Source organism: Schistosoma mansoni (genome assembly GCF_000237925.1).
Source record: "Schistosoma mansoni, WGS project CABG00000000 data, chromosome 4 unplaced supercontig 0032, strain Puerto Rico, whole genome shotgun sequence".
In the NCBI taxonomy this organism is placed as follows: domain Eukaryota; kingdom Metazoa; phylum Platyhelminthes; class Trematoda; order Strigeidida; family Schistosomatidae; genus Schistosoma; species Schistosoma mansoni.
Window position 1 is genome coordinate 37,605 of NW_017386017.1, and position 25,934 is coordinate 63,538.

Sequence of the window (25,934 nt, forward strand, 5' to 3'; positions counted from 1 at the left end):
GAGATAGCTTGGAAGCTAAGACTGATTTCTGTTCCCGAATAACTCATGTGGGTGTTATTACCAATGACCCAACTACCCTTGATGGGGCATAGACCGCTGACCAGGAATCATCAACTCTGTCCTAAACTTTAGTTTCCAGTTGCTGCCAAGTGCTATTTATCAGCTTGATTTCTGCCTCCAGATCCCAATGTCATGTATACGCTGGCCTGCCTCTTTTCTTTTCACATCGAGGACTTCGAGTATGGGCTTGCCTAATGATGCAGTCTGATGATTTTCGCGACATGTGTCCTATTCACCTCGAGCATTGATTCCTGAGTTCCTCCTCAACTGAAAGCTGATTTGTTCACTGTCAGAGTCGATTATTGCTGATAGTGTCTAGCCAATGCTTCTGGAATATCTCATGTAAAAAGCTGTTTATAAACAACTGTACGTTCTTGATGACGACTGTGACAGTTCTCGAAGTTTCAGCTCCGTACAATAGAACTGTTTCAATATTGGTTTTAAAACTTAGTGACTTTGGTGTTGTATGACAGTTGTTTTGAGTTCCAGGTGTTCTCTAATTGCAGGGTTCCTACCCGCGCTTTACCGACTCGTATCTTCACATCTGCATCAGTTCCTCTTTTTTATTAGTGATGCTGTCCAGGTATGTAGAAGCTTCCACCTCCTCCAGAGCTCAATAAAATGTGATTCAGTTGGCATTCGCCGTATTGCGTTTCAAGACCTTTCTCTCATCCTTGTGAATGTTGAGGCCTACTTCTATGGAAGCTGCTGTTACATCGATAGTATTAGTCTTTATTTGCCTCCATGTAGGAAATAGAAGGACCAAGTATTCTGCGAAGTCCAACTTGCGTTCAAAATGTCAATTGTATTGTGCGCATCTCTTTAAATCTGAAATTCTTCATAATTCAGTCAATAATAAGAAGAAAGACAAAAGGCGAGAGTAAACAGCCTTGTCTGAGACCAGTCTTCACTTGAGACGCATCTGTGAGCTGTCCTTCATGCACGACTTTGACGTTCAGTCCCTCGTATGAGTTCTGTATGGTGGTGACGATCTTCTCATGCACTCCACAGTGTCGAAGAACATCTCACAAGGTCCTCTTATCCACGTTTTCGAGTGATTTCCCGAAGTCAAGGAAGTTGATGTATAGCTGTGAGTTCCATCCAATCGATTGCTCAACAATGATTCAGTGTTGCAATTTAGTCTGTACATGATCTATCCCTACAAAATCCAGCTTGTTTATGCGAAATTCGGATGTCTACTGAATCCTTCATTCGGTCTGGCAACACTGTTGAAAGCGTTGCCTGGTACTGACAGTAGTATTGTAGTGTGGTTTACTTATATCCATATAAGTAGTATATGGCGATGGTCAAACATAGAATGTATTTTGGTAGAAGACCGATAAGGAAAAAACTGAAATGAGGCGCAATTGGTAGGAAAATGCATGAACAATGGAATTAGAGAAGATGGAGTGATATTTACAGAAGGAACAGTGAAGATTGAGACAATTGATTGTTCTTTTGCAAATTAAACGTTTGTTGTATGGTTATCAGATCTTAGTAAGATAGTTTGTAATTCGTGCTTAAATACATTCGATTGTCCCCACCAGTGTTCTGTTCACCACAGCATTATCCAATGATTAGTTGGTTTCATTAATGTTAAACTAATTACTATGTCAATGGTAAACTTGTGTCTAACGACAGTGGACTTGCTAATTTCGTCCTAATCATTTGTATGTAAATTGTAATCAACAACTAGATTTTTATGTTAAACGGTCTTCTCATTATTCATCTTTTTCTCTGTGCAATAGTTAACAAGTAATAAGTCATAAACGTTTTTTAAATTTTATATGATTTATAAGTCTAGTCATTAAGCTTACCTTTAGATTACATTCGAATTTGTTGTTTGCCGAACAATTTGAAAATTACTATACATAGCTGGAAAGAAACTAAGTTTCCTGGCCACATGATTGATAGTACTTACTCACCTACGCTTGTTACTCCTCGTGGAAGAGGATAAGCCGCACACCAGCATTCTCCATCAAACTCTGTCCTGAACAGTCCTTCCCAGTTGCTATTCATCCTTTTGATTTCTTCAAATTCCCTGTACAATATGGTCTTCGGTATTCCTCTTTTCCGCCTCCCTACAGGATTCCAATCTAGCATTTGACGCGCAATGCAGTTTGGTGATTTCTTCAATCTATATCCTATCCACCTCCAGCGTCTTTCCCTAATTTCCTCTTCAACTGGAAGCTGGTTTGTTCTCTCCTACAGTAGGCTTTTGTTGATGGTATCCGACCAACGGACATTGGCTGTCTTGCGTAGACAGTTGTTTGTAAACACTTGTACTCTTTTGATGATGGTTGTAGTAGTTCTCAAAGTTTCAGCTTCGTACAGTAGAACTGTCTTGACGTTCGTGTTAAAGATTGACTTTGATGCTGGTTGATAGCTGTTTTGAGTTCCATATGTTCTTCAACTGCAGGAATGCTACCCTTAACTTGCACATCCTTGCCTTTACATCTGCATCAGATCCTCCTTGTTCATCGATGATTCTTCTCAGGCGCGTTGAAATTTCCACCTCTTTCAGAGTTCCTCGATCATGTGTGATTAGTTTGGTGTTCTCTGTGTTGTATTTGAGGACCTTGTTTTGTAGCGTACTGCTGTAAAGATGCTGCTACATTGTCTGTGTTCATTTGGCTGTGTTGGTGTGTAAAGGATAGAAAAGCCAGGTGATCTGCGAAGTCCAAATCGTCTATTTGCATGTGAGCTATCCGTTATATTCCGTGCTTGCCACTGGTGTGGAGGTCTCCATAGTCCATTCAACAAAAGGGTGAGTTAGCAACATTTTCTGACCCACATACTTAGTAATATTGATTATTATTCGTTTTAAGTGTTTATTTCCCAGTATTATGCCTTCCAATCTTCTTTAGTTGAGCCTCAGTCAGTCACAACGTAGTACTTTGTACGTACGTACATCAGTTCCAGTTGCCATACCACATTAGCACAGAGAAGCAGTTGTCGATTCAAATCCCATAGTGGTGGAAGTAGTAAGTGTATAAGCAATGGTCGAAAAGATTAAGGTTTGAAGATGTTATTCAAGAAGTATAATCCAGTGAAATTTGGAAAGAGAAAAAAGATAGGTACATGAAGTTTATTTATTTTTATTATTTAAACACATAAATATTGGTACAAGGAAGCACCAGATACATATGCGCCGTACAAATCTCATTTGATTTTTGTGAGGGCTGCGATACTGCTCAGGTGCCAAAACTGAAGCAGGTGGTTTTCTTAGGGGACCACAGCCGGAGGGACATGAAGAATTCAGAAGATTAGAATTTGGCATAACACAAAGAGTGGATTCACCTTCGCCATTGCAAACGATTTTGAACCATGTTATTCAAGGTCTCTAACCCTCGATTTCTATCATCTCGCGGATCCCAACCAGGTAGTCTACACCTACCAACATGGCTCAGTCCACTTGTCAGTGACTTCATGGATTAATTTGATCCTAGTAACGATTATTATTTTATTTGGAGTATAATAATATTAATAAATAGTTTTACAGGTTATTAAAACTTTTATATTTTTAATTAATATAATTAAACTGAGTCAGAGTTTTCATGATTGAATTACTTTGTTATAAGAGAATATATCCTTGGCTATTCATAGATAATCGATGTAAAAATTGTATTTGAAATAGTCGCATCGCTAGTGTATAACGAATGCTTGTCCAAACACGTTCAGATGCTTTCTTGTAGAGTATGCAAGTGAAAGATGGGTTTGATGAACTATTTGAACAGTCGAAAAATATATTTATCTCCAACAGAATACTATCCTACTATTCACTGTCACCACGTATGATTATTGTTATCCTGTGTACTTCTACTTTTTAATAAGCAGAACGATTACTGTGTCATCTTATAATAATCTACTAGTATAGACATCTCGCATATTGCTTTTTTGTTATCATTCCGAAACAAATGATATTCATTCTCACTAAGCACAAGATTAACTGTTGAACAAGTTTGGACAAGGATTTACTACTGAACTATTTGAAACCTTATTCATCTTTAAATTCACTTAGTATTGTTTGTTTGAATCTTCCCATCGATGTGTTAGGACTGCAACTGGTCAGTCTCTAATTGGCATATGTGCATATTCATCTTTGACAATTAACATTTTGAGGAATAAATCCTAAAGGATTTATTTTTCTAAGTGGTTGAAGGGACAGCCTTTTTATAAAACTGGCATTCCGACCATCCAATGAAAATCATCCATTTTCTATGGGATACAACCAATCAAATTGCAATAAAAGAAGGAGAATATTAGTCAAACTGCGACTATATTCTTGTTCTGTATCACATAATAAGAAAGTGAGATCGAACCAATCACATGAGTTCGTTTCTAAATAAATAAAAAGGGTAGAAACTGATAAATTTTATTCCTCATTACGCCGTCCCGTAGGAATTGTATCAGCCCCCCAAGAGCTATCTCCCATTCGCATCTATAAACTCCTGCAGCTCTGTTCTGTTTATTCTAGCCGATAATTAGTCTTTGTCTACTCTCATTGACTACAGTCGATTCTTGTTGTATATTCGGCAAATTATCCACCATGAACCACTACAATCGTAGGTCGTCATTTTAGTATTTAAATAAGATTTCTATCGAATTAATATCGATTCATTTCGCGTTTACATTGTGATCCATCTGCACATCATTTTATTTCGGTCTTGATGTCTTCAAATAGCCTTAAAACTCCTGACAACTGCAAGCAGTCACATTATTTCAACGCATTAGTTTTACTTAAAAACAAAAATTCAATGTTCAATCAACCAATTACTATTAGCTGTTTTTCCTAAACTATTAAAATCAGTCAGTGATCTTGAGTGCTGTTAGAGGTATGAGGGTGGTTATCAATTCCCGGTTGCCCACACCGTGGAAGGGTTCTTCTAGAGGTACCTGAAAAGGAAATCGGGTTAGAAGTGGTCTTAATGACCTGAGAGCGTGACCGCAGTGCCCAAGGGACAACTGCTTGAGGTCGGTCACACACGACCTTTTTGTGGGTAGTTTTTGTGTTAGCTCTGTTCTTTAAAGGACCTTACCACCGGAGACGGAAATCCGTGGGATAAGGCGAGGTGTGCATTTTTAGGGTCGACCTTTTCTAACCTCACCCATCCTTGTGGAAAGGCAGCACAGCTGTTATGCTGGTTGTCTGAAGGAAACACTTTACTGCCGTCACACCTCTGCACAGTTAGCAGTACGACTTCGCCTTTGGACCTTGCCTTTGCTGCTTTTAGTCTCAACGCTCTTCAAACGACCTGCCTGGCATGGTAAGACCTTGAGGAACGATTGTTCCAGCCAGTAGAGCTCGATTGGTTCATCACGATAGGCAAGCCCGACCACCATGTCAAGGTAGCAGCAACGGTCGGAGACTAGTAAAATAAATTTCTGTGATTCATTTAAATTGTTAATATAGAAAATAAGTAAATAAGTGATTACACTGGTGCGGAGTCTCATACTAAGACGAAACGGCCATCCAGTGCTTCTAGGTTTCTAATGATGGTCTAACATTCATCCATTCATGATACCAATTTAAAATAAATAGTTATTTAGAGATTGTATTTTGTTCAGTAATCACATAAAAATAATTGTAATCAGAAAATAATAGAAAACGACGACCAATGTATAAAATTAACAAGCTTAAATAAGACGCTAAACAAAGTTAAGCATCACAAATGAATCAGTTTATGTATTAAAAAATTGCACAATTTCAATAAGAGTCAATAATCGTGTGAATAAACGTTTAGCAAAAATAGTGTAAACAGTTTTTGAACATTCTTCTACACGTTGAACTGAATCATAAAATGATTGCCATAGTTTTTGATCTTGTATACACATTGTACCACCGCCACGTTCAAATTGATGAGGCTGAAGTTAAAATAATCATACAATGGGGGAAAGAAAAGCAACACAATTTTGGTTTAAGATTTGTAAACTTTAAACTCATTTAAATGTTATAATTTACGAATATTTTAAAGGTACCAGGTAAAATACACTAATCTACGTCAAAAGACAACTATTAATTCTTAATCTCAATATATTAGGCTAAGAATGAGTCTATTCGTCTTACACAAAAATCAAACAATATTGCAGTCGAGTTATCCAAAGTGAATACACTGCACCTAGATAGACAAAAAAATTTGACTGACAGCACAAGCTAAACAAGAGGAAAATGTTGATTTGTGACTGCTGTTTACACTGACGTTGAGAAGATTTAAGTTCACAACGTCCATTGTATTGTGTACATCTCTTTAAATCTGAAATTCTTCATAATTCAGTCAATAATAAGAAGAAAGACAAAAGGCGAGAGTAAACAGCCTTGTCTGAGACCAGTCTTCACTTGAGACGCATCTGTGAGCTGTTCTTCATGCACGACTTTGACGTTCAGTCCCTCGTATGAGTTCTGTATGGTGGTGACGATCTTCTCATGCACTCCACAGTGTCGAAGAACATCTCACAAGGTCCTCTTATCCACGTTTTCGAGTGATTTCCCGAAGTCAAGGAAGTTGATGTATAGCTGTGAGTTCCATCCAATCGATTGCTCAACAATGATTCAGTGTTGCAATTTAGTCTGTACATGATCTATCCCTACAAAATCCAGCTTGTTTATGCGAAATTCGGATGTCTACTGAATCCTTCATTCGGTCTGGCAACACTGTTGAAAGCGTTGCCTGGTACTGACAGTAGTATGATGCCTCCTATCCTTAGTATGATCTCCCCTCTTTGGCATCCTAATCAGGTGTCCCTCTTTCCAGTCTGTTAGTACTTGTTCTTCCTTCAAAATCTTTCCGAACGGTATGTGGACACATCTTTGCAGTGACATATATGTCTGACTACAGTGCTTGAGCTTGGGTACTGCCTGATTCTGTCGCCTTCACACTCTTGAGTTGTCAGATGACCCTGTTGATTTCCTCCATATTTGGTGGGTTGATACTCATAGGAGGGTCTTTATGTGCCGCTTCGATATCCGGTGGGTTCAGGGGCACTAGTCTATTCGGGTGCACTTCACATTATTCTACCCATCTATTTCGCTGCTCTGGAACCTCACTGATTGTTCTTCCTCTTTTGTTTATGACTGGTTGCTCTGGTCTATCATGTTTGGCTCTAAGCTTCTTGGTTTTGTTATAACGTTTCCACATAATTCGTTCTCTTGCAGCTTTTACTGTTGTTGTTGCTCGGTCTTTTACTATTGTTTCCGCTCGCCAGTTCTTGCACTTTCCTTCACTCGTTTTTCTGTTTCTATATATTCAACCTATTCTTTGGCCTCCTCTGCCTTCGTTCGGTTGTTGTCGATTGCTGTCTTCTTGTTTATCCTTTCTTGAATCTCGACCAGGCTGTCTACAGAGATCCATTCATTATTTTGATGATTTTTGGACCTATAGCCTCGTGACATTTTGAAGTTATTGCCGCTTTGTTATCTCTCCAGTCGCTCTCCACATAGCTTTCCATTTCTTCTAGTGTAATGAACAAAACACCGGTTGGAACAATCGAATGTATTTAAACACAAATTACAGACTATTTCACTAAATTCCGATAACCATACAACAGACAGTTAATTTGAGAAGTAACAACCAATTGTCTCAATCTTGACTGTTCCTTCTGTAAATATCACTCCATCTTCTCTAATTTTGTTGTTTGTGCATTTTCCTACCAATTGCGCTTAATTCCAGTTCTTTCGTTATCGGTCTTCTGCCAAAATGTCTAACCATCACCATATACTACTTATATGGATATAAGTAGACCACACCACTCTAGTAGATGTTGTAGGGATTGGAACCTGTTGCTGTGATCTGATTTGAAATAGCCGAGTTTGTTAGCATTTTGAATGAAATTCGCATTGCACTTTCGCTATTGTTATTATTCAAATGGAAACAATTTCGAAAAACTTATAACTCCTAAAGCAATAAAATTTACCACTATGATATATATTACGACACGTCGACATAATTGGTGAGAATACATTTACTTAGTTGATAGAATTCCATCATCAGTCAATAAGTCAGCTATGCCTTATATAGAACTTAATACATTTGTTTATCAGTTCACATCGTCATGCCCCAGCAGTAAATACTAGATAAATATGACATTACCTACTACTCAATGAACAATTAATGCATAAATCATAATCCCACTTGATATTAAGTGAGTTTGTAAAGTGAAACAAAACTGTTATTTTCTACAAACCCGTTAGGGTTATTCATTTTAATCGACATGTGCTGTAAGAAGATTCTAATTTTTTTCAATGATATCAACCAATTAGATGCCTCTGTCTCATAAGATATTTTTACCAGATTTCGTCTAAATCGAATGAATATTCACTTTTATTAAGTAAACTATATTTTGGCTTGTGAAGAAACTATAATTACTCTTCACTTAGAATTTTTTGTTTGAATCATCCCATTGATGTGTTAGGGCTGCAACTTGTCAGTTTCATCTTTGCTTACCATGCTTGTGAATGTAGGCTATATCGAGGCAATACGCAATGTATGCACATATGCCAATTAAGGACTGACCAGTTGCAGTTCTAACACATCAATGGGAAGATTCAAACAAGTAATACTAAGTGAATTTCAACTTCGCCTCATTGCATAAGCAAGTGGCTATCAGGACTCAGTGGCCGAGTGGATAACGCGATTGCGTTTGAAGCGAAAGGTACTGGGTTCGAGTCCCAGAGTGAACATCAACTCTGAGATGCAGGTACATCCAGCTGACGAGTCCCAAATAGGACGAAACGCGCATGAAACTGGATTCCACTGCCAGCCACTATCCATCTATAATTACTCTTGTTCACAAATATAAGTTGTTACATAGAGCATGCTGGTAAATGGTTCCCGTTTTTGAACGACAGTAACGAATATCTTAATCACATAAGGATAAAATATAATGATCAATAATCTATTTAGTGTTTACCTGTCGGTTAATGTCACCAAGACAAATCCAATTATTCGTATCTTCAGTTGGTTTTTTCGAGGGCACAGTAACAGCCCATTTTGCATGATCTTGTGCATTCCGTATTGTGGTTCCAGTAGCTCTAATGTAAATAGATTCAATATTTTTCACCTATATATATATAGAAAAAGTAAAACAGAATAGTAAGAGAAAAAAACAAACGAATATATACATGCTGAATAAGGCATAAACTATTGTTTTTATAAAAAAAATAATTTTTTTCTGATCCGAAAACAGACTCTCACGCGATTCCTACCGCATCATCTGATAGGATGAGTGAAATAACAATAAGCATTAACTGGATTATTACATTATGACCCATATTTTTTACAATCGAAATTTGATAAACAGAATGTTGGACTTTTCACTTAAACTCTTCAAGGTCAATAATAATCAACGCTCAATATCACTAACTGAATTTTGAACCAGCTACTGAAGAAACTTGGTCATACATTCTGTTTTACTGATTTCTTCTACCCTCTGTATTTAAAAACTCGTACTGCTAACCTGTAGGTCCTTAGTTATTGTTGCATAAAATAGGAAATATAAGAGCTTGGATAACAGATTACGATGGGCTGAGCTTAAAGAAAAGCATCTCGAGTATCTACACAATCCCAGTCAACCAAAATCTTATATTCATTATGCAATTTCAGTTTCTAGAGCACCTGTCAGATGTGTTGATTGAGTTAAGTTAACGTTCTCAAAAGGTCATAAATTACGAAAGCTTAATTCAGTCTATCTCAATACAATAGGCAATTAAGAATCTGAATAAAATGTTAGTATCACTGGAATTATATATCACATTATAAAAAACAGAGCATTTATTGTTTTAAATACAGGCAAAATTAATCAAATAACATCTTTTCTCGACAAATTTATTTCTAGTGATGTACAGCCTCAAACATGTACTTCGTAGCAGTTTCTTCATACTCGCTTCGACGGTACATATACAAAAAGTGAGAAGACACACAGATGATTAGCATATCATTGCTCAAAAATGACTTGCTAAACGTGAAGTGATGCAAAATTTTGACTTCGTCACTAGCACGCTTGTGTTTCTGCCAGACTAAAGCTCGGGTAAGAGAAAAATGCAAGCGTAGCTTTAGTAACCTTACCTGAAAAAGCGACCTCAATAAATTCCCTAGCCATAATAAACAAATAGGTTCATTTAACCACTGTTATGGGAAATAAAGAGTTATCATTTAGAAGAGTTATGACGCCTCATGATGGAAGCCGAGATTCTTCGGGAATAACGAGGCCAGTGCCTCGACTGACCACCAAAACAACACGGAACATTAAAAAAATATTTTAGATAGGAAGTTCCATTCAAATAGAGATGGAAATGAGAAGCAACAACATGACTCTGCTTGAAATAAGTGAAATTCATTGTACACAACCTAGATAAAAGAGATTAATTTTATGAGGGCAATTGCTGTATTCTGCTCAAGAATAAGAAAATGACCCACGCGTACAACAAGTTACACTAATCCCATTCAAAAAAGGAAAAAGCACTCATTAGATGAGGATCTCAAGACCACGGAATCATCAAAACATTCTTGAGATCATAGTACGAAAGGGTTACAGCCAATATCATCCAGTACTACTAATACACAATTGATAGCACAGAAGATGATAATGATCAGTTTCATAAGAGGCTTGAGTCCATCGTAGAGAACAGTACAGGAAGACACCCAACAATCGTGATGACAGATTTGAACGACAAGGGTAGTGTGGACATCACAGGGTATCAACGATTATGTAACAACAGGTACTGAGAAAAAGAAATGAGAATGGTGAGAGACTGGCAAATTTATGTGATTTCAACAACATGGTGATAGGCGGCCTATGCCCCATCAAGGGTAGTTGGGCTATTGATAATAACACCCATACGAGTTATTCGGGGACAGAAATTAGTCTCAGCTATTCTGTAATTTGATAATTGTCTTTGTCAAATATTTATATGCTAACCTTGAACACTTCTAATACGCATTGGTGTGTTTACGTTTGTTTATCTTTGTGTATGATGTAGTTAGTTTTCTGTCGACTCATATTCTATACACTGTCTATTTTTATTTATACAATGAATCTCCTTAATTATGATGGATTTTGACTTGTGCTCCAACTTCATATTTCCTCTACTTATTCTTCGCCCACCTAATTTTCTGGCCATAATTCAATGGATCAAACGAACATATCCTCACTATATTTTGTATTATGGCTTTATTGATTCAACTTTGTATTAAAGTGATATGCTTTTGATCTAGTGTTGGGTATGAATTTTAAACTGATGTTAGACACGGGTACGAAAACTTTCACAATGATTATCGATAATATGTTCGACAGATTCACTACATAGTGTGACAACCACCCTCCGATTTTGTGAATAACTATCACACTACCAACTTCATTTAACTTCACTTATTACACTTCTGACTATAATCTTGAGGATATATGTCAAAGGTATTCGCTAATGAACAAACGATAATTATCAGGATATAGAATTTCTACATACTAGTTTAATTTGGTTTGAGTTTTGTGGGGAGTTGAGTTCTGTGAGCTGTGTGGTTTAATCATGAAACTCTTATGACCATTTTTGAGGATATTATCAGCACAATCTTCAGATGGAGCTGTTTGGACTTCTACATATACCACTCACATTTTAACAGGCTAAGTATCAATAACGAAATTCAAACTTACAGCTGATCTACCTAGCTATTAGCCACATGTGGAGAAATCCGAATAGCTCACTTTTACCTGAAGTTTTTGCCGATGATGTCTAGGAGGATAGTAGAATCTTCACAATTAAACCACCATGCTTAGCGAGCACATAGTTCCCAAAGTCATCCCTACTAAACTACAAAACTTTTCTATTTCCAAATCATAATTTGTCTTAAATGCATTTTTCCTTCAAAATTTATCTTGGCAACATGAGAATAATCGTAGATATTATCATCATATTATCATAAAACTGTTTTTTTTTAAAATTCACTTAGTATTGTTTGATTGAATCTTCCCATCTATGTGTTAGGATTGCAATTAGTCAGTCTCTAATTGGCATATGTGCATACTGTGCGTATTGCCTCGATATAGCCTTAATTCACAAGCGTGGTAAGCAGAGATGGATAATGGCTAGCAGTGGAATCCAGGACGTGCGTTTCGTCCCAGTGTTGTTTTTTTTTCATTGGAAAAATAGTTAAGTCTAATCAACAATTAATTATCTGAATATGAATCTAGTTAACATTACACTCATACACACATATATGTATATGTTAAATAAACATCATACAAAAATATACATTCTCGGTCATCGGTAATATAAATACCCACGGTTTTGGTATGAAAACACAAACTGAATAAACTGGATACAACAACAACAATAATAATAACTAGTCAATAATTGAATTGAATTAAGCCTTGAACTTGACTGATATTTAAAAGGTCAAATGTTATAAATTACATTATTATAAAACATATTAGTTATCAGAAGGGGTTTTGTGGAGATTTAGTATTTTCATAGTTGAAAGTGTGAGTCAATTGACATAAATGGTGAACATTTTTTTACACAATGACACAATGTATATTACGCAATAGTACGAGCAGTTACAACAAACACCTGCCTAAAAATTTATTTTCAGAAACGAAATGCAGACAATTAACCCTTTGTTATTTAGGTAGTTTTAGATTTAACCTATTTTGAAATAAAATGAGCTCCATAAATAAAACTAAACATATTAGGGACAACATCTGAGTACGGCCGAGAGTGGGGAGAGTCCGCTCTCCCTCTCCAAATGCTCTCACATGGCCACGCGTATATAGCCCCTGCCAGCGAAGTTCTACTCACTGCCTTCTCACAGTGGCATTACTGTTGTTTACGAAATCGAGAGGACGAAATGCGAATGTCCGGCGCTTTAACCGGGTTGGTGGACACGGATAGTCCACCTAGGGGAGTTGGAAAACCCTCATTCCAAACTAATGGTGCACATGGGCTCCAGTATCCTGAGAAAACAAATGGAGTATGAATCAATCGTTGGTCATCGGCTACCATGGGACTGCATCTCCTCACGATGCTCCACTGCCTTGTGGATCGGACCTTTAGGTCAAAGGCTCCGGGTGTAGGCCCTTAAGAAAACCACCTGCTTCAGTCTGGGCACCTGGGCAGTATCACAGCCCTCACACAAATCAAATGAGATTTGTGAGGCGCATATGTATTCAGTGCCCCTTTGTATCAATATTTATGCGTTCAAATAAATAAATAATAATAAACTGAGTATATAAATAACAAAGAAGTAATAAAGTCACATAAATATTTTATCGCCTTTGAAAGGTTGCACTAAAACAAAGTTTAAATGATTCAATAGTTTCAATCTGATGAACTTTGGATAGATGTATTATGACACCAATGTAAAATGAAATAGTACTGATTTATATGAAAAACCACATACTATCAGTTATAATGTTAAAAAGAAGGTCCAGTGTTCAAGTGGTATGATAATTCATCCCAAGTTTATGAATAGTCAAATATCATTTACAATAGAAAGATAAAAACATGAACAAAAAGTTAAATGTACTAATGAATACCAATGTTATTTGTTAAGTTTAGTTTTTTGAGTAAATTCTAATTTTCATAGTTGAAATCATGAGTCAATTGAAACTAGACCACCATGGAAAACCTGGAAGCATTGGACAGCCGTTCCGTCCTATCATGGGACTCCTCAGTAGTGCGCATCAACGATTCCGCACTCACGAGATTCGAACCCAGGACCTACCAGTCTCGCGCCAGAGCACTTAACCGATAGACCACTGAGCCGGCAACCAACGGTGTTAATGTTGAATTTTGTCTAACAAACGCTCATCAGAATGTGAAGCTAAATGTTTTTTGTCAGTTAAACAATAACTAAGTACATTATTCAGATCGCGAACAGACCATAATTAGAAAAGCACTGAAAACAAAGGGACACTAAAAAGGTGTTTTGCCTTAGTGTGAGACTCCTCAAGTGTCCTTTAGGGATTGAACTGAGGACCTACAGTTTTCACGGCGTGCCTAAACCTTAAAATACTGAGCTACCATCCAGAGATTACACGTTCATTGTGGGATGTGAGGCACCTGTGCTCGACATCTGGTGAGGCTGTGGGTGCTCACTGTTGAGGAATCCCATACTAGAATTCCGTGGTTTTAAATAATTATCTAATCTAGGTGGGTTCGTTATCTCCGCACCACTCAAAAATCCATACAAACTCCCATATTGATAACTAGGTATATATTGAACTACGAAAGAGAACACGACTTTCAGAAGATAGAATGAATTCAACATATAATTTCATACTTTCTTGTTATGGTGTAAGCTGTCTAGATTTAAAAGCAGTTGTAGGACATGGAAAAACGAGATTGAAATTACCCATGATTTGGATAAGTGATTGCATTATTATTAAGTTTATTATGATTGTCGTTTATACATATTTCCGTGCGACCTCGCCCCCTTTACGGTATACGGCTAGATTTTCAACAATATTAGTATGAAATAATTTCAAACTACAACGTTTGGTATCATTTTTTGTGTGGTTTCCCTCTAAATGAGGGTTTCGTTTCTTCATTCTGCCCTAACCTCACTGAGATGCAGGTACATCCAGCTGACGAATCCCAAATAGGACGAAACGCGCGTCAAACTGGATTCCACTGCTAGCCATCATCCATCTTTATTTATAAAGTTTGTGACTTAAGACAATATCGAGGCGATCCGTACAGGATGCAGATATGCCAATTAGAGGCTGACCAGTTGCAGTCCAAAAGCATCAACGGGAAGATTAAAATCAAGCAATACTAAGTGAACTCATTGACTAAAGTTTATCAATATCTTATTGTAAATTTATATGTATTCAGTCAATTACTGAATCAATATTCAACGATTACATACAAATAACTAGCACAAACAGTGTTCTTTGTGAACATGGTTTTATACAGTTTTGTTGAATAGCAAACAAAGTCACTAGAAATAATTGAGTGGATTTCATTTGTAAATAGAATTAGTCTAATTTTGTGATGAATAAAACCTACTACTTAACTACAGGTATATCTAATAGGTTTTGAGTTGATTTCTGGTAAGAGCTCATACCTAACTTGTTTCTATCCATCATTAGCACTGTCATATCAGCTGGATATTGGTGAGTTTTATCAAGGTCACTGACTTTTAATGAAGTTTAATAAATATTAGAGGAATAACAGAAATAGTTTGAAGACTATTAGTAGAAATTAACTAAAATACTGAACGTCAAGTTCTACTTAATTTTGGGATGTTCATATCTCAGAAATGTGGACAGTTTTAAACTGAACGCCAGATTTTAAACTTTGATCCAAAATCTCGACGTCAGATATTCACAATTTATATCCATGAAAGGTCATAGATTATATCTCTCGAAATTGATCGCGACTGCTTTCTTTTTTGTCTTACTCATCCTACATTTTTGTTTCTTGAATTTCATTTGTATCATTTTGAGTTTTTCTTGGTTCCTCATGTTAAGATTTCGACTGTAATTTTTTAAATTCATTTTACTGTCCTGTTGAACCTATTAGTTTCCTTGAGCGTGACAATTGGGACAGATATTAATACATTTCAGACCTTATCCTGCATTGTTTAGTGACAGAAGTAATTGAATGTAACTTTTGACACATTCTTCTAGATTTCATGAAACTAGAATATTGGAGTTGCAAAAATTTAACAGTCTCATGATACAGTAAATAAAAAGGGACATGTAAGCAAATAATGAATTCTACTCACAGAATATTGCCGATGACATGCCGATGGTATACTCCCGTCATGTTGCCAAGTTTCTGTATCTAAAGACTTCTTTAATTTTGGCGCTACGAAATCGGCATAAAGATCTGAAATATTAGACAGAATGCAACGGGCTTAAACTTAGATGAGCTACATATTGACATAATGAAAAAATGTTTAAAGTCATTTTCACGAAAAAAGGCTACGGAATTGAGATTATCATCTAGACCATATTACGTCACTATAGTGTTACATACGGAGATTTGTTATTCAAGAAAATTATATAGAGACAGTTAGCAAAGATAATCCCTTTCGTGTTGTTGAGATTAATTTACATATATAGTGATGGTAAAATGTTTTTATAGTCCTTGAAAAACATGACATAAATATGTTTTGCCCAATAGAAGAATTGAATTGAAGCTAATTTTTGAGGTCAGTCGATAGTGCCCACAGATGGCATCAAGTAACAGTATTTATTGATCAGAAACTCAGGCAACTTCATTTATTAATAAAAACATTGGGGTCACAACAATTTACGTAAATGTAGTAATGTATCGGCAATGACAGTGACAGACGTTTATGGTACAACTCACAGCTATGTTTAAATATCCTAGCCGTGTGATAAGGTCTACAGCTAATAGTATGATTTTTTTTGCAGATTTTTATCTATGAGATTAGACAAGATTAATTGATGGAAGTGGTTTTCTCTGTCAATCACTGAATTTTCTGGTTGAAAATTACACAAACAACTGGTAGCATTAATACCAGTCACCAGATGCTAGTCATAATGTCATACAACCTAGTAGTAGTATATATATATTAAAGTATTGTCGTAAGCTAGAAAACCCTATAACAAACTTGACATCTGCTGACCATCTACATATTTTATAAGGATTCCAGACAGTATGACCTGGTAAGTATCGACTAAAACTTTTGTTTTATTACAAAAGCGCATCGGCCGTCAACCTCCCTGGGCTAATGACACTTTTCAAGTGGGATTTTTTCAACTATCTCATCTCCAACTACCAAAACAGATACTATTAAAGACTAAATGTACTGTGTCTGACGCGTACAGAATGGATGCCTAATGCCCTTAATTATCTTTAGGTCATTCTAATGACTAATTTTTCAGGATTTCGAGTGGAAGATTACTACCGTATGGATATCCTGAGTTAGAAGATATATCAACGTAGTAAAAATCAAATTTACGTGCAAAAGAACATATTTAACAAAACCAAATAAATATGAATGAATGAGAAAACTTATTGATGAATCGTAATCGATCATATCAAGATTCGATATAAGATATTACACAACTGTTTGAGCTGAAACAAAAAACCCCCATATATTTGGAATATTTGTCTGCTATTTCTGTTGGAAAGAAGAGGGGTTATGAAACTTTATTAATAAGCTGAAATCCTACTTTGAAGTAGCTGAACATAATTAGGTTAAGGAATTCCAAAGTAGATCATTGCGTTGAAAACCGGCTTGGATGTATAACTTCTTTAATAATGTCACTTATATGTTAGTAAGATGAGCATTTTCATAAAACAGAAAGTGGAACATTGAATTTAAAGGCAAATACAGTGTAGTAAACATGCATAAAGTTGTATCCTAGAATTTAACTGAAATCTTATCTAAGAAAACAACATGATAAAGATTTTATCAAACAACAGAAAGTCCGAAAATAGTGTTTTAGTGGGACTAAATAAAGTGTAATGGTACCTACTATATTATCAATGTTAGATAGCTGTTATGTGAATGGTATAATTTGTATGATCAAATCATACATGGACATATTTTATGTGATTACAAGTTAACCACAATACTCTGTTGAAATGTTCAGTAGACAAAATTCCAGACTAATACCAACTAGTCAGACACCCAACTTCAATTTTCGTCAAAAAAAACTGAAGATGCTTATTATGCAGTGATTCCAAATTTTCAAAAAAAATTTTCGTCAAAATGATCATTACAATTACATAAGTATATATGGCTAACCTTTACCGAAATCCGATGATTTTGAGAAATGATTAAGTTGAAAAGAACGTTTAGCTGTTTGCAACTCAATAACGTTACTTTGTGTTTCAGTAAACACTTTTTGATTCTGAAGTAATTTCGCCAAATCTGGGAACTCTGACTTTAAACTGGATGCAATATGTGCACCTTGAAATAATGGACGAGCCAAAGCAAACTGTGTAACTATCAAATGAACCATAAAGAATAACATTTTAGCGCAATGAATATTTGAGATTAAAAAAAACGGTAAACGAAAATTGAGCGTCAAAGAAAATTAATTTTCAGAAAGTGAGTAACAATTTTGGACCTAGTTAACCTGCTTCAATTTTGAGAAACTGAGTACAATGCCACAAACCTTGAAGAGATAAATGTGAGTAAAAGTCTAGAAAAGTAGCTTCTACTAGACCTATGAATTACACTAAATAAGGATGAATATAATATATTAACCGGTGATGATGTAATGATGTTGCACAATATTAAAAACCCATTTAAATGCATAAGAATTATAGGAATATGAGAGTGAAAACAATAAAAATGAAATAAGCTACACGTTATTACTAGATGCTAAAAACGTACCTATACAACTATTGAAGAGAAGTGATACTTTGTGGAAAGTTTTAACACATATAATTTTAACCAAATAGACTTCCTTTTACCCGAAAAATGATGAAAAGAGGGGATATCCAAACTACACATAAGTTTTAGGGTTTTCTAATTTTCATCGTTATACACCACGCTAATAAATCAAAATAAAGACTTAAAACAGTATTATTTCGTGTAATGATTCTAGTGGTTTCATTTCCTTTTAAAGTTAACAAAGGTCACTTCAACGCTACCAGGTTAACTTGACTGACATAGATAGGTGTCAATGAACAAAAGCTTTGACCACTCACAAATATCAAAAATAAACGTGGTAACACTATATGAGTCAAAAAGTATTTGGCGTAAAGTCATCCTCGTATAACAAAAACTTTTATCAAGGGTGGTAACAGTCCTTAACTTTCCACAAACTGCGTAAAGCGGAAACAGATTGATAAATTGTGACAAATAAAAAAAGAAACATCTAATTTATCCCAGTAATCGTCTCCGGAAACTGCCAGACTTTTAAAGAGTGATCACTTTTTTCGAAATCCATTGCTTTAGGGAAATGCATCATCGGTCACCAAGTTTTTAATCGCGCTAATCAGTACCAACAGCGACGTTTGCAGAACACACCGCTTACGTCTTTTCCCTGTTTTCATACCGTATATATCGCCATCAAAAGATCCCAGTTTTTTACCAATTAGTTTTCTAAACGTAATTTATTTTCACACTCCAAAATGCTCATCATTTTCACCTCATCCAATTTATTTTTATACGAGTGGTAAAATATGTCAAACGCAAGTAAGATAGTATTCCCAACCAACTTGGAAATGTGTTTACTTGTGAGCCTCGTCTCAACATAGAATTACTTCAGAAAGCAATGTCACGAAATAGTTTACTAACTGTAGACGTTAACTAGTACGATGTACTAAGGGCATTAAGATTTTTAAATGAGGGAATGTCAGCAGGACCAAATGAACTACAGTTCTAGTGACTGAGACATATAATTTGTGTGACTGCTATGTTACAACGATATTAGGAATAATACTTGGCTAGCGTATTTTAATACTGAAGTGAAAGATTCACTTATCCACAAAATAGAACTTAGTGAGCATCCATCAGATATTTGACCTATGACATTGAATGAAATGCACCAAATGACTAATAATGTACAATAGTACAGTATGGTTGAGTAGTAACTGCTTATAAGACAGAATAATTAACGTAAAACTTCAATTCAACTGAATTTTAAAAGTTATGTTTGACCTAACAGGTCATTTTGTCGGAATAATGCAGAAGACACGTCAGATAAGTTCTAAAACAAATGAAGAGCAGACGCTATGTTTTAAAATTTTTTCGCTGATTAATCAGCTCTTGAGACCGAATGCCAGTAAAAGTGTTGTTATTGCCAACAAGTTGTAAATATAGCATTAAGGAGTGAATATTTTAATTCTAGGAGAATTTTCAGTTCTCATGATTAACTAGTAATCGGTAAGAAATAGATTTATTGGACCAAAAATGCAGTGATACTATTATCTACGGACGTCCTTAAGCAGCATAGCTTTGTAAAAACATCATACGTACTAACGTCAAAAGAGGGTTGAAAATCTGTACGAGGAATTAGGAATAGAATTTCAAGCTAAAATTCATGGTCGGGAATAAAACTTAGGGTTTTTATCACCAGCTGACACCAACCATGATGCCCAAATGCTGGTAAACTACATAGATGAATGAATTTCACGCCCAAATTGAGGACTTGTTACCACTGATTTGATTGTTTCGTCTATAAATTATAGTCTCGCCAAAATACATGACTGAGCATTAAATGGCATCACCAGAACTCAAAATGATTAATTACTTAGAGATTTGAGGTGTTTTTTCTCCAAAGTAACACACAGGAAATGTTGACCATATGTATGTCCGGTTCTTGGGTAAACATAAGATGTATTCGTATATGACAACTTTGGTATGCTGTGGATAACCCAAAACCCCGTATTTGTGTCATCGAAAGCAAATGCACCTGCAAAAAATGTCATTATTCACCAAATATACCTTTCATATGACCCCACCATAAGTTCTCTCGATCATAACCCAATGGCTTGGTCCATTTAGGAATCTCATCGTTATACATCCCGATTACAGAATCGGGCTTGTCAACCAACTTGAACATGGATTCAAACGTATTTTTCATCATTCCTTTTTCATTAATAGGGGACTTGGAAAGCTTCCAGTTCCTCTGATCAGCGTTCATGAATACAACGTCGTAACCTTTTGGTAATTTGTAGCCTACGAACCTTGAAACATGTTACGAATGAGATAACTTTACCAGTCGACGGTATGACCATCATCATCAAGACATGAGAGAGTTTGGGAAAACCTAATTATATAAGTCAGAAATAATACAGAAAAGAACATGATAACTACAAAGCAATTTGAATAATTCCAATGTCGTTGAAAGGTCAACAATTTCATGTATCATTGACTAATAAAAATCTTCAATATCCAATATCGTTATTTAAAAAACCACGATAATAAATTGATGTGGTATCTCTTCTTCAAATTATAAAAAAATGATACATAATTCTGCCTGCGTTCAATATAGGTGATTCGCTCACTCAGCTCAAACGAACCTACGGAATGGTATAGATATTTGTAATTAGCTCTAATGAAATATTAATAAAAAGTCTTCTACAGGGTACCTACAAGATTTGTTCTACTCTTCTGATTCATATCATAAAAGTTGAAGTGCTTTTAATGATATGATACTTTTCACAAAAGTACACGTGACAGTGTTTGAGGACACGAAGATGTACATAAATAAAACGTACACGTTTAATGAATCTGATATCCAATAAATCCAGCATCTCTATGATAAACTTATATGAGACAACTGGTTTCTTCGCATTCGATTCTTGCTGTTACGATAAGATCCAGTATCCATGCTTATGCCCGGTGGTGGTATCTAGCGACTCAGCTGCACCAATTCTTGTTAGTTTGGTTATTATTTGTGGATTTGCATATCCTGTAGTTTGAGAGGGTGCGTTTATCTCAGGGCAGTAGAAATTTTAAATACCAACAGTTATCACACTACCAGGCATGTAGGTAAATTACATATAATCTATCAGCTACAGCTAGTCCAAAAGTAAAATGGTAATGTAGAAGTGATACGTAGTTGTCGATTCTCTTGTTAAAACTATCCAATGAGGGCGCTGTGGTTACTTCTTCTTCATGAGCATATACAACTGAGGGAACAATTTATTGGAAAAATAGGAATGGTGATTCATTTAGGAGAGGAATCCTTAGATATTTAACTGGCTATGTATTAACCCATTGTCAGCTGACATTTTTGTCCAAAAGTCGTCACCCAGTTCTGAATTAAGGCTTCGGCCATTGCTTCAGCTTTGATGTTGATTAATAGTTCGGCTGTTGTGATCATCGCGAATCTGCCTATGTATCCAAATAGATAATTAAAACCATGAAAATGCAATAAAAGGACCAACCGAATCGGTATAAAAGTAAGTAAAACGTGCATCTGCCTGTGAGAAAACTCCGATAAGTGAACTCATATGACGATTAACCTTTCATTATCGGCATTATGAACACTTTTAGTGGTATTGGTCCTAACCACATAATTCTCAAACTTGAATATGAGATAACTGCGAAATAAGATACTCAACGTTTAGTACGGAAAGAAAATCAACAATGGTGGATGCATGAATATTGGATAAAAAGAGATGGCATGCCTCGGTCTTGCAGACGCAGTCATTCTGTATAACTTGTCCTTACTCACATCAAATATATTATTCTATCCTTAGCATAAATGTGTACTTTGGAATCTTCAGACATCATATTATTAATCGTTGTGATGCGATGAGCCAGTGTAGACAGTGATGTGACCTCCACGTAAGATCTTACAGATCAGGCAGTCATATCATGGCATATCTACTATTTTAGGATTAGGTCTATCATTATAATGGCAATAATAATGAAGTGGACCATAATTCTACACACTTTAAATCACCTGCATACATGCTTTTGTAGATCTGGTCATACATATCGAGCGCCGATCGGTTTTTCACGAGAGAAATTAAAATTTCTTAGCTCTACCGGGGTGAGTCGTCTTCAGGAGAATGCTATTCATTTTCAGAAGTTTACAACCAGTTGGTTAATGATAATGCCTACTACTTTATCTGATGCACCCGCTATCGAATCGAGTGGGGAGTGAAAATATGGAAAACTTAACGTAGATGGTTGAATTAGTCAGTTCTTTAGCTGTTTAATAGAATCATCAGCCTCGGGAGTCAGCTTAAAATATTTAGTTTTAGACTTAAGGGACCTATCAGTGGTTGTATTAATTGTGCATAAGAAGGTACGAATCGCTGAAGAAAGTTAACTAAAAATCTTAGGTTGTGTTACAGAACTTGTTATGGGATTTTGCTTATTGGTGTCCACCACTTTTTTATCGGTGTAATCCTTTCTGAGAAATTCATAGGTTTAAACTTTGAAAACACATTTTGATATAAGTTCACTCCATTTTCAAATAGCCGTTTTAACTCTGATCTCACATTTTGTTCATGTGAAGTTCATTCAGGACTGGCAATTAACCAATTGTCTGTACACTCTTGTGCAAAAAGCATATCCCGACCTATTTTGTCCAAATACCCTTAAAATCTTTGTACTGCGCTCCTCAGGCCGAATGTCTTGAGTCTAAAACATGTAGTAACAAATGTCTTAGTAAATTCATTCTCAGCCACTAGGATATTGTGATATGTCCTGACCAAGTAAATTTTAGTAAATGTGTCGATGTCCCGTAAGCCGTTTATAAAATCTTGGATATGAAGTGTTAGGTGCTTATCTGGTACGGTTTGATGGTTGAAGGTTCTGTAATCCCTCTAGGCTCGTTGGTCACCTTCATAATTCCTTGGGACGATATGTAGGGGGGATCCACATTTGCTATCATAGCGACAGGTAATGCTCAACTTTAGTCAAATTCGGCTCTAGAGATTTTAAGTATATATGGTGCTCGTCATCCGGATTAAGAAAACACAGATAAGCCTTCATTGTTGATTGTTCGACTTAAGTAAAGTTTACATTTGGAAGGTTTGAGGTTAGATTTGTTTAGGTCAAAACTTCCGCGAGTATACCCCGGAAGTTAACAGTTGTTACTGTCAAAGAGTGTGCTAAATTCAAATGACTGATGTGAATCCCTTCGCTTTTAGTGTAATTCAAAGTTTCCTTAGGCGTCAAATGTCGTTTCTTGGTGTCGACTAGAAATTCGTATCTCTATAATAGGTCTATTCAAAGTATTGTTAGATCTTAATGAGCCACAGTGAACACATTGAGGGATCGCCTTCAAAACCCAAGGCTTACTTTTACAATAAAACAAAATTGTTCTAAACTGAGTTCAACACACCTTTGCGACAGAGCCATTCCGTGCGTAATCCTACGAGCTCGCATGCACAACGCCTACCACACTACGATGTGTGCAGTCCTTTATAACAAAATAGAATTTGATAAGTGAAACGCACCTTCCAAACCTTCAATATGAAGTTTGTGCGGTACTACCCCGAACGCTTAAACGAACTCAACAAATATTTTATGGACCGTCCTATTTTCGTACCAACACGTTTCCCATTCGTCTTATGACATAAGTTAGGATCTATGGTATCTGCCATTTTCAGAAGCATTGATGGACTATATAGATGCTGATTATTTCAATTTATTTCATCCGCTTATCACTAATCATGCTTTTCACTATCTTCGGACGTACTTGAAGTAGTACAACTGGTTTGCAACAAGTCAGATCTTTCGTTTCTTCTCCTCTGAAGAATAGACAGAGAGTAGCTTGTTTTCTTCCTTTTGATAGTTTAGGGGATTCTAGTTAGTTTCTGAACAGGTTACAAATAGCTGTACCGATATCGTACTGTTTCGGTGCTTTGGGTATGGATCTATTTCATCCTGGTGATCTACTTGGTCACAAGAATTTCAGTCTCATCGATATCGAACAGGGATATTTCTTTTGTGTTGACAGATCGACTGACCAGCGAAGTATGCATTATTGACTTCCATCTCTATGATAAAAAGTCTTTGCTGTCAAAGTGTTCAAGGTCTTAGAACCACTTATTCGTAGGTCACCGTTTGGTCATGAATCTTCAGAAATACTTTATGTTATACTTGTACTTCAACTGCTAGCTTGCCTTGGGGAAACCTTCAACCCCATTCTACTTTGGCGTTGTTACTATTACTTAGTGCGAAAGAAGAGCTACATCCACAACAACTTATTCAGGTTATTTGAAGACGAAAACACAAAAAGAAGAATTAAAGTGGATTCACATCACCGCCGAGTGACAGTGAAACTGAGAGTGAAGATGGAGAAGTACTGAACGAATAAAAAGATGGTAACATCTCCTATCGTTCATCGAGAATAAAAGACACGTACGTGGTACTATCTTTTCTGTCTTGCATCATTAGTTTGAGAATTACAAACATAAGGTAAATGTTATATAAGTGTCGTTGAAAACAAACAAGTTAACTACGCATACAATTGAATGAAGAGTTGACGAGCGTTATCTATTGAAAATCTAAAGGTTCGTGGAACCAATGAGATTAGCCTACTAGATGTCATATCGCAGAATGTTACAGCCTACACTTCACATTTGTCATTAGAAAGAATATTTGATGAGACTATTAAATTATCGGTCTAGAAATGATCTATCTACTTAGCATAGTCATGACAGCATTAAAAAAACATGGACCATTAGATCTCTGCTTTCTATCCTTTCTTTTATTCGTCTTAACTTCCTGTGCGAGTTATAAGATTATGCTTCAGAATGTTTAATTCTACTTTACACTTAATAACAATAGTCCTGTAATTCTGAATAAATATCGATCACTACTCACTATAGGAGGTTCTTTATGCATCTGCAATGAAAAGGGATTATCATTCAAGCTATGTAACGCTGATGATTCAGAAAAAAAGTAGAAAAATATCTTCTCGATCTCAAAATCCATATTCGTATGAGCCACCTTAATTGTATGAATTATTCGTAAATAAATGCAATTGGTATTTAGTTTTCTACCAATATTGTGCGATTTTCCTCTTGATAAAAAAAACAACGAACAAGATTCTTACAAACCGAGTCAATTTCAGTATAAAATAGACATAACGTACAATAAAGTATCATTTTTTAATAATATAAAACTTAGTACATGTATTAAGCTTTGCATATCAAATAGATACGATATCTTTATTGACAATGTAAACAATTGCGTTCATTTAAGTTACCAGGTATGATTATAAAATAAATGACTCAAAGTTAAATCCCACAAATTAAAACTTTGTTACTAAGAAATGATTAACTAGATACCATTAACTGTTACAATTAATGAAAGTTTGACAGTTAATCAACAAATAGTCTACATCATTAATCGAATGACTTAAATCTATTGCCAAAAAACAAACCTAAGCAAAGGTCTACAATGTCTACAATCATTTATTCCATTAGAAAGTTAAAAACAAAATTAATCAATCAATCAATCACAGACGGAACTGATACA

At 35.8% G+C, this 25,934-nt stretch overlaps 1 protein-coding gene across 1 annotated transcript; it reads right to left on the bottom strand.

The window, feature by feature from the left end:
* Nucleotides 1–5,599: 5,599 nt before the first annotated feature.
* Smp_008610 (deoxyribonuclease II-related) lies at nt 5,600–20,815 on the bottom strand. Its single transcript, XM_018791096.1, has 7 exons — nt 20,704–20,815; nt 20,430–20,671; nt 20,236–20,397; nt 17,778–17,978; nt 15,780–15,883; nt 8,968–9,117; nt 5,600–5,925 (listed from the first exon to the last, which is right to left on the bottom strand). The coding sequence occupies exons 1-7, from the start codon at nt 20,790–20,792 to the stop codon at nt 5,743–5,745; spliced, it is 1,131 nt and encodes a 376-aa protein (XP_018645617.1). The 5' UTR covers nt 20,793–20,815; the 3' UTR covers nt 5,600–5,742.
* Nucleotides 20,816–25,934: the final 5,119 nt, after the last annotated feature.